The 10,324-nt window shown below is 38.1% G+C and overlaps 1 protein-coding gene across 4 annotated transcripts; it reads left to right on the forward strand.

The window, feature by feature from the left end:
* The first annotated feature begins 1,503 nt into the window (after positions 1-1,503).
* On the forward strand, positions 1,504-7,744 carry slc25a15a (solute carrier family 25 member 15a). Of its 4 annotated transcripts, XM_040037761.1 has the most exons (8): positions 1,507-1,834; positions 2,018-2,093; positions 3,039-3,125; positions 3,976-4,234; positions 6,095-6,235; positions 6,328-6,503; positions 6,603-6,761; positions 7,560-7,744. In XM_040037761.1, exons 4-8 carry the CDS (start codon positions 4,029-4,031, stop codon positions 7,679-7,681), a joined length of 804 nt encoding a protein of 267 aa, XP_039893695.1. In that variant the 5' UTR covers positions 1,507-1,834; positions 2,018-2,093; positions 3,039-3,125; positions 3,976-4,028; the 3' UTR covers positions 7,682-7,744. The 4 variants fall into 4 exon arrangements, with proteins under 4 accessions (XP_039893693.1, XP_039893695.1, XP_039893694.1 ...); XM_040037759.1 differs by lacking the exon at positions 3,039-3,125 and having other exon boundaries at positions 1,504-1,834; XM_040037762.1 differs by lacking the exon at positions 1,507-1,834 and having other exon boundaries at positions 1,847-2,093.
* Positions 7,745-10,324: the final 2,580 nt, after the last annotated feature.

The raw sequence follows: 10,324 nt of genomic DNA on the forward strand, positions 1-10,324 counted from the left end.
TTATATCCATTGCTTTTCCCTAAATATCCTGTATTTAGGTCAAAACTTAGCAACCCTAAATCATTCATTATTTACGATTAAATAAGAGCAATGGTAACTAAATATTCTGTTAGTATTGAAAGCAGACTACAGACTCTGTAAGAGTAATTGTAGCGCGTGTAGTAACATACAGACAGAGTCTACACTGGCGCACCATCAGAGCGTCTTTATAACCTGGGGTCATTTTTGGTTCACACTAAAACTGGACGATGCCCATTTTTAAGCACTGAACTGGAAATATCGCGCTCTGCGGGCTGTGTGGCTGCCTGTTGCTCGGGAAACGTGATTAGAGAAATGAATGGATTCCGCCGAGCATCCGCACGTTTTAGATCCAAAAGTCACACAGTGAGTCAGGAAGCAGACCTCAAAAATCCACGAGGACGGTCACATTAGTTGAACATTACTGAGAATCCGTGGGTAGATTTTAAATGTGCTGTGTGTGCAAGCTGTGATAACAAGGAGCAGGGGAATTACTTACCTGATGCATATTCGTATTTTGGCACATATCGCAGCTACTTTTACTTTAAATTCAATATGTGCATATGTTTATTGTACTAGCATATAAATAGTATATAAATGGCTGCACTGATGGCTAAAACAGGGCTATTTTAATGCTTGTCGGCTGCAGGCGGTACTTTTGTTTGCTCAAGCTCGTCCTAAACTTTACTATGAACCAAAAAAAGATTCCATAATTCATTTGATACTTATGCCTCCCTGGATGATCTGGTAATAAGCTAGATTTGTCACAGAATCTGCGCTGTGTACACATTTTATAGTTTTAATTATCATTTCATGAGCAAAAATGCTAATAAAAGTAAGGTCTTTATAAAATGTTCTCAAATGGTAAAAAGGAAAATACAAACTTGGGGGTTAAAAAATGAAGTAAACGGACTCGTTCCTTTCATGATCTGTAGCTCTACTACTTTGCGACTGTTTGCCAGAGCAGAAGCTGTCTGGTGTCTTAAGCCAACTGTGGAGTAGGGGGACACCTTGTGGTCTTCATCGGGTATTACAATCAGACGGGGCATTACTGGCATAAATTCGGAAGTACAAGATGAGTAAATTCGGGAGAGATAATTCCGTCAACATTGCGCAATTATTCGAGTACGTGAGTGGAATGAATACACGATGGATTTACGTTATCACATAAAGTACTCCACTGTACTAGAATCTTGGGATGTCTTCCTCTTAATATCACGACAAAACTTGTAATAGACACGCCGGTCCGCATATTCATACCTCTGTTAAATCTATCGAGACATCATTCACAGATGATGTTACGATGCAGAAAGCTATTTCATTCTAATCAGCGAAATGTCACAAGACTGAGTTAAAAAATAGAGCCTGTTGCCAAATATGACTTTAACTCGGTGATCAGTATCATATATCTAATCTATATCTCATATAATTCAACTATTATCCAATTACTTAATTTTAAGAATGAAACCGTGTGTTTAACTGAGTGTGTCTTTTTCTCTGTAGCGTGAACTCCTTGAGCGTTTTGCGCTCGGTAGGACGGGACAATTTGTACCCGCCAATGAAATGAACTTATCGACAAAACGGTAATACTTTATGTTGTTGCATCAACTAACACTGAGCTCCCACGGACAACAGCACGGATGAATAATATTACGTCTGAGTTATGTCCTGTGTTTCTTGAATGTGCAGCTACCTCCTTTCTGCGAATTCAGATCATGTGGGAACTTGTGTCGTAAGGTGGAGTGAAAGTACAGCGACGCGTTAAATGCTCCCACTGTTCTTTGCGAAGGATTAACCTACGCTAAAGAGATTACAGGTAAACACCACGGGCTCCTTCTAGGTGCTTCATTTTACTGACTTCCTCTGTTAAAACAACTTATTTCTCATCTAAGGCTCGTTTCTAATCTCTTTTGCGAATAATGTCATGTTTTGCGATTGCGTGTGGAAAAAAAGATTAGGGAAATGGTGAAATGAATGAAAACCATGTGGATATTTTCAGGCTCGTGTCCTTAAAGTCACGATGGCTCCACACCCTGTAATTCAGGCGATCATCGACTTCTCAGCTGGAGCTGCAGGTGAGTTTAACGTAAAGACACGGCCGTATTTCACGCCACTCGCATCAGATTGAAGATAATCACTTGGACCAGCTTTGTGTTGCTTTAAAAGTGACCCAAACCCTGGCAGCAAAAGGATCACAGCATAACACCTACCTGATCCCATCAGTGTGGGGGTGAACGGTTTAGTGCAAGCTGTCATTCAATTATTAACGTAAAGAAGTGAGTAAGGTTAATTTTGCAAAATTCAAAAATTGGGATATGCTCAAAGATTGGAAGCAGGCCACACCTATTCCACGTCTTTAACACCATTTGCTGTATATGTCCAGTTATTTATCTACAGTTTAGTCAGAGGTCAGAGGGTTTATATGGTGTATACTCATCATTGACATGAATGCCATGGATATTTTCAGCTTTTAATGATTTATTTGAGCTGGGTTTTTTTCTGGGGTGAAATAACTGCACAACATATGTATTTAATGATTTTTTTTTATAAAGCAGTAATTATATGGATAGGCTTGGGTTTATTTTGGAGTTTCTCTTATCTGCACAGGTTCAAAAGTATACATAGAGAGTGATATGCTTACATTCACCCACTAAAATCTGACTAAGTCTTGTTGAAGGTTGTACAATGTCTTTTAACCTGACAAGGACATGGCCTATTAACTTTTCATTAGTGATCATGACTGACTACAACTGGTTGTTTCTCTTTGCCAGCATAAGAAAAGGATTTCGTTGACAGCACCCAGTAGATTCAGTAATCTGTAACTGATTGGTGCAGATGTCATGTGTGCTTCAGCATCTAACTAGTGATCATAAAGGGAGTAACATTTTTTAAGTGGCAGATAACTTCAAATGCAACGTTTCAATCGGCCTAACAAATATCAGCAAACACACAAACTGTTTGTGAGCAGTCTGTCACACAGTGTGTCTGCAAGCTAAAGGTACAGCTGCTGTATTTCCCAGGGAGAATGAGAGATAACTTCACTCGGAGATGGAGAAAGATGTAAGAAAGAAAAGAAGGGAGAGGAAGAAGACAGGTTATATTTAAAGGTAAGGACTGCTCAGTGGCCTTTGATAAACTGGAAATTTAAAGCTTAGATGTAATGTTCTTAATTTTAAATCAGATAATGGATCTGTATATGATTTGAAGTTATATATTTTAAAAAGACACTGCTAAGTGTGTACTTTTTACTTTGTGTTATTCAAAGGTTGCATGAAAGTACAACACAGTTTCATGCAGGATAAACCAGTTTGCTTTGCCATACTGTGAATTTACAGTAAAGCACTGTGTTGGACTGGTGCACAGCGGCTGTGGTGTTTATGGTCAGTGTTAGGTTACATCAAGGTTAGGCGAGGTCAATTCACTGAGTTATACATACTGCATACTGTCAGTATAGGGAATGGAAATAATCTGAGATAGCTAAATCCACAAAGAGCAGTAAACCACGTGAACTCTACAAATTGTGCCAACAAAAGTGCTCAAATATTCAGCCAGAACTGCCAGAAGTTTGCTGATGGCTACCAAAAGGTGTAACTGGTTGAGATGTAACTTGCACTGTTTGCTTACCAAATACTAATGGGGGTATGTGTATAGATTTTGACCTTGTATATGTTTTTTGACACTGTGTGTATTAGAGAAACATGAAAATAAATTCAAACCTGTGCACCCAATTTTTGTTTTTTTAAAGTCTTTAATGATGTATGCTGTACAATTCTTCCACCCTGGAAAAGGAACAGTTAAAAAATAATTAAAACCTCAAAAATACAGTTTCTTAAGATCAAATATTATACATACACACATATGTATCTTAATACATCTACATATATTGGTATAGTCTGATTTCCAATACTTTTTAATCTCTGAGTTCCTCTCAGTTATTCCGTCTTGATGCCCACTCAGGTGGCACAGCCTGCGTGCTGAGCGGTCAGCCATTTGACACAGCAAAGGTGAAGATGCAGACGTTTCCCACAATGTACCGCGGCTTCATCCACTGCTTCATCTCAACATTCCGGCAGGTGGGACTCCGTGGTCTTTACAAAGGCACAACGCCTGCCCTGATAGCCAACATCGCTGAGAACGCGGTGCTCTTCTTGAGTTATGGGCTCTGCCAGGATGCCGTCCGCTTTATGTCAAGGATGGACAAAGGCGCTGATCTCAGGTTGGAAGAAGATATTTCTGACTATTTATTTACATAATAAGCTGCATAATATGTAACAGACTTCAGTGAGGAGCAGCTGGGTATAGCACAATTTGATGCTATAACAAATGTTCATGTGAACCAGGACTCTCAGTTTTCAGTGTCTTGAGAGATTTTCGGGGGTTCAATCCTCCACATTTTCTTTCCGCTCTGTGACTTGCTGCCTCCTCTTTTCACTCCCTGTGCAGAAAAGCATTTCATCATGTACTGAGATGCAACATCATAATCATAAGTGGGTGTGCTCACACAGTTTAAAACTTTAGATTAAGTGTCTTTCTTGGCAATTGAGAATTAAATAATAAAGTAAATAATAATTAAGTAAATTCCCCACAATAATAATTATCTATTCCAGCCAGTATAGAAACTAAATGAAGAGAAATGGTTGGCAGTGATGCTCTTTAGAGACAAATGTTAAAATTGATGGAGCATTTTTAAAGGATTTAAGTTGTTTGGGATATTCATTTTGATTTTAATGAAAAAGCTTTTTTTTTGTCATTCAATGAACTATAATGAAAATACTGCCATTAATATTACACATTGAACCCACTGAAATCATGCTCAGCCAAACGGGCTTTAAACTAATTGCATTTTTAAAATAACTTTCCTTAACCAGCTTTGTATTTTGAGCTGTCTGATCACTTTAAGAAATACATTTTTCTACAGTTGTGCCACATTGCATTTATCACAACCTAAATCTTTATTTTATGTCACAGTAAACGGTGATTAGCATAAGAAAAAACTAGAAATGACGAGAATATTTCTTTGATGTAACTGCAAGGAAAACTTTTTCCTCAATTCGAGCCTCTTTTTTTTTTTTTTTTTTGCAAAAAAGGCCCAAATGAGTGTAGCTGCTAATTTTCAGATGGTCACTCTCTTCCTAAGCTGTTCATCTAATTTTGATAATGGAATTTGGAATTGTATCAAGTATGAAATACAGCTTATATTATCTTTATTTGACCTTTCAGCCTCTTGCCTGAACTTGGATTTGAGCTTCCTAAAGCAGGAAATCTGTAATGCTATAAAAGTATATGTTTTAGTAAGGCATATTTAAATGCGTATAACCTTTGCATTTCCTCTAATAGCTCTTTGGGAATCGCCTTCGCTGCACAAAAACATTGTTTTTAGTTGTCAAACTCTGTTATCTTTGTGATTTTTCATAAATTCAACTAAAGAAGCTGAAACAGATTGTGTTTTTGTAACAGGCTGCTTCTCTGCCTAAAGACACAGTTTAGAATTGGTTCTTTGCTAAGAATGTCTGCTATATGTGTAGACACAACACTGGTTCATCTCATGAGTTAAGTACCTTTTTATCTTTGAATGATTCATAGCTCAGTGTTAAGGAAATAAAAAAAAAAACATTCCTGTGAAACTGATCAGGTACAAGAATCTTGGAAAACTATTGCTCAACATGACTTTAAAATTTACAAAAAAGCCTGGCACCTTGGAAGCAAAATATATGAATGAAATGAGTGTGACTCAAACCTTTTGCATAGTAGAGTCAGAAGCAGACTCATCACATTAAAAATCCATAAGGTTTAGCGCATTTATCTCCGTACCAAATGAGTGATATAATCACAACACTGGAAAACCGTCTTGGGAACAGTCATTAAATCGATTTCCATTAAGAGCTCTTGATCGTCGGACACATGCCAGTTATTTGTGTATCAGCGGTCAGAGCAAACCTTAGCACTGGCTGCATGAGGCAGAAATAAAACAGTCTCTTTTTTGTAGTTCTAAAAATTGAAGATGGGGATGTATGTACATTAAAACCCTTTCCTCTTCATACTCTTATCTTTTGTTGTACTTGTCATTGCTCGTCAGTGATCTTCAGAAGGCATCTGCAGGGTCTTTAGCTTCCATCTTCTCCTCCATGGCAATATGCCCCACGGAGCTGGTGAAATGTCGCTTGCAGGCCATGCATGAAATGGAAGCATCTGGCAAGGTGGCAAGAGGACAGAAAAGGTAAGTGGAATTAAAAACCTGACATTGTTACGACAAGAAAAGTTTTAGTTGACCAAAGCTGTGCTAGACTTTGTTTTCTGGGATGTCTTCAGCACAGTGTGGACTGTGGTTAAGACCGTGTTGAAGACAGATGGCCCGTTAGGATTCTACCAAGGACTGATGTCCACCTTCATGAGGGAACTTCCTGGTTACTTCTGCTTCTTTGGAGCCTATGAGTGGTGTCGGTCCACATTTGCGCGACACATGGGCACAAGCAAAGATGGTATAGGTATGGTTATATCATCTTCTTGTTGTATTTATGGTATTTTTGGAGTTTGTAGTATATTTGTATGTTTCTGTGGACTCAAAATAGTTTCTGCCTTTGCAGGTATTCTTCCGCTGATGTTCAGTGGGGGATTTGCAGGAGGATGTCTTTGGTTGGTGGTCTATCCAATAGATTGTATAAAGTCCAGGATCCAGGTGTACTCCTTAGCAGGGAGGCAAGAGGGCTTCATCAAGACCTTCATGGGTGTTATACGCACTGAGGGTAAGGTTTGAACATGTATGCACAGATGAATGTGAGTGGGTTTTCTGATTCTCTGTGTGATGATTGTAGTCTTGGGAACACATACTTTTGCAGGATGCACCCCAAATACCATTTTGAATATATTGGCATGTGTTATATTTCTTTATGTCTGTGAACGTAAGTTAAAAAATATGATAGTGTCAGCAGTGTAAGCAGCAGTAGGTCACAAAACTTTACAAGTGTGTAGCTGTGATCCGATTGAAGGCCACAATTGAAGATGGGGATGGTTCTGACCCACAACATGTAACTAATCTTTAAAGAATGTGGGGTGTGGACTTTAAACTGGGACTTTAACCCTTGCTTTTGGCACCCTTTACTACTGGCTTATAGGTTAGGACACACATGTGTTCAAAGTAGGCCCTTATCTTGATGCCAGGCTGTAATATTCAGAATCAGAGAACAATATCTAAGCAGACAAACCTCCCCACTTCATAGGAGGTGGGTAACAGTAAAAACTGAAAACAATTATTGTGAGAGACAATGTTTTATAACCTTATGTAACATATGAGAGATAAATATGAGAGATATTTATCTCTCATTTAATATGAGAGATATTTAATATGAGAGATATTTATTTATATGAGAGATAAATGCACTATAAAACACTGTTCTGTGACATTGCAGCTTTAATAACTGTTATCTGTGTGATAAGGGTATATTGACAGACTGTCATTTTGAAATATTGCTAATTGGTCCATGCTGGGTTTTTTTTAATCTGTAGAGAACAGTCTGTGCAGCTTTTCCTCTTTGTCCCGACAGGGTTCACTGCTCTGTACTCTGGCTTAACTCCTACAATGGTGCGCACCTTCCCCGCCAACGGAGCCCTCTTCCTGGCTTATGAGTTTAGTCGCAAGTTAATGATGGATGCCGCTGGTGCCTGATGCAATGGATCTTTCCAACCAAAGCAAATATTTTAATAAAAAAAAATCCTTATAACAAGAAAAGTGCTGTAAGTGTAATATGCTGGTCAAACTCATGTGAAATGAAGTATTAATCTTGAAAAGTTTTAGTACTTCCACTGGCCTTGCTGTGGCAGTACAAGTTTACTGGGTGTCCATGAGTTTCATTTGTTCTCGCCTGACAAGGAGAAGAATGGGAAGGCATGCATAGTCACCACTCATCTTCTTTCCAAGGCCATTGTTGTTTCATGGCTGTTTATTTGTTTGCAGTTCATTCACTACTTGTTAACTAAGGATATTTACTTAATGAGAAAAAACCTTTAATTTTTGCCAACTCTTTTTTATTTTTAGTGTGTGTGACCCAGTGGTATGAAACACCGTGTTCCTGTCACTGATTAATTATTGATGTAAGAAGTCACAAAATATTATCCAGCTAAAATTTCCTTAGCCAAATTTGACTCTTCCATCTGTTTTTTGTTTTGCTCTTTTTGTTGGAATATAGAACTAATATGTCCGAAGAGGTTTTGGCATCGGTAAATCAGGGCAATAATAAAAACAGAATCATATGTGAGTTATTTGGACTAAGATCTCAGGTGTTAAAAAGTCAAGGAAAAAAGGGGCAGTACAAACACTGCACTTGAAAATGACCTTGTTCTTTTGTCAAGTCAAAAAAGAAATTACAGTTGTATTTTTGGCCCATTCACTTTAATAAAATTGGAGCATGTGTCATAAGATAGTGCAAATGCATTTAAATTACAATTTTATAAAAATGGGTAAAAAAAAGTGAAAAACTTCAGGATCTCCACGGCCAAAAAAAACCCCAAACCAAAAAACCCACTCTTCCTAGAAAAAAACAGAACACGAAGTTATACATGTGAAAACAAAAAACAGGAGAAACATTGAAAAATAAACACATCAGAAACTCCTGTGAATCAGTAGACCCAACACTGCCAGACTAATGACTTTCCGTGTAAGGTTCAATATAATCTATATTCCATGAAATAGAATTTTAAACCTCATAAATAATCCTTAATTTTGTAAAAACTGGGGGAATCCATGGGAAAAATGTGAGGAAAACTACGTATCATCTTCTTTGAACATCACCTCTCATGTTTCATGACTTGGATACAACAATTATTTATTCATGTGACGGACTCAGGTGACAGACTGCTGAACTTAAATGTACGAAAGCACAAGAGCAGGACTGAGATAGCTTTTCAATACAAGAGCCAAAAAGATCCTGGTTAAACAAAAATGGTTCATGTTACATCTTAGCAACCGAAAGGTGACTTACAGGGCAAGCGTGCCTCACTGTTGTAGAAAGCAACAGGTGTTAAGGGAAAAAAAACCGCACCCACAGAGAGAACAGACACGTAAACAAGTGCAGTACTGTTCTAGCTTGCTCGATCACAGACAACCAATGATTTCTACAACATCCAGCACAGCAGAGATGGTCACACAGGATAAACTGCAGAAAAATGATGGCATTATTGAAGGTAAATACTTTTTATAACCCATTGTGAATGTTTATTTTTAGAATAAGGGATATAAAATAAGGGCTGATTTTTCTCCCAAGAAACCTTATGTTAAAGAGTCCAGAATTGTAGGAGTTGCATAGGACAGCTGTGCTGTGTAAAAGTCTTGTGCCTCACTTCATTTCTTTCTAATTTGCTAGGGAAATGTGTACAGTAAAAGATATAGAAATGTGTAAAAGTACAGTGGGAGTATAGTATATACTGTAAGACAAAAGCACTTTTCTCTACATCTAAGGGATTTATTTCTATTTAACATTGGGAGCAATTCGGGGTTCAGTATTGTGCTCAGGGAGCCATCCCTGGAGCAGCCAGGATTGCTCCACCAACGTTCTGATTAACAGATGTCCTGCTCTACATCCTGAGCAACATCCACCCCTAAATATATTATTCTTCAGCATTCCTTAAGTAGTCCTCAGGAATAATTCTCCTGGCTTCTTAAAGGACATTCAAAGCCCTTCTTTGGATGCTGGCTGTCTTTTGTTCCATTCCCGCACTGCTTCAGTGATATTGAGGTCCAGGCTTTGGATACATCACCAATAGGGTTGAATTGTGCATTTTTCTATTTAAGCCAAACATACTGTAAACACGTTTAGTGCATTTACACTGTGCTTAGATCAAACTCTGATAGTACTTTTCACATGCATTCATCAGTTTTGACAAGATCTCCAACACCACTAGATGAAATGCAGACCCAAACTATTGCAAAGTCTCCACCATGTTTAACAGATGGCTGTAGACACTGAATTCAAATCACAATTTTCCAATTTGGATTCATTTCTCCATATGATCTGCTGCCACTGATTTTCCACTTCTTCTTTTGTACTTGTCCACTTTTAAGGACACACTACGCAGAAATATGCCAAGTGTTTGGTTTAAGTTGTGTTTTATGTGTAGGTACAACACTGGTCCATCCCTTGAGTTAGGGTCCTTTTTATGCTTGAATAATTCATACATTAGCATTATGTAGCCGAGAGATGACAAAAAAGAAAAAAAAATGAGGACTGGACAGAAAATGAGAGGAAAAGCAGCCAATGTCCAAAGAAAACCTTAGACACACCTTCACATGCCTGGTGAAATGTTTCTCAGGACA

Source organism: Simochromis diagramma, unplaced genomic scaffold, assembly GCF_900408965.1.
Source record: "Simochromis diagramma unplaced genomic scaffold, fSimDia1.1 OVJJ01000463.1, whole genome shotgun sequence".
Taxonomy (NCBI): Eukaryota; Metazoa; Chordata; class Actinopteri; order Cichliformes; family Cichlidae; genus Simochromis; species Simochromis diagramma.

Excerpts from the sequence above, each read along its gene's own strand:
- slc25a15a (XM_040037759.1), top strand. The coding sequence starts at position 2,039 with ATGGCTCCACACCCTGTAATTCAGGCGATCATCGACTTCTCAGCTGGA. Across the intron at positions 4,235-6,094 it reads GACAAAGGCGCTGATCTCAG|TGATCTTCAGAAGGCATCTG; the intron begins GTTGGAAGAAGA and ends ATTGCTCGTCAG. Across the intron at positions 6,236-6,327 it reads GTGGCAAGAGGACAGAAAAG|CACAGTGTGGACTGTGGTTA; the intron begins GTAAGTGGAATT and ends GGATGTCTTCAG.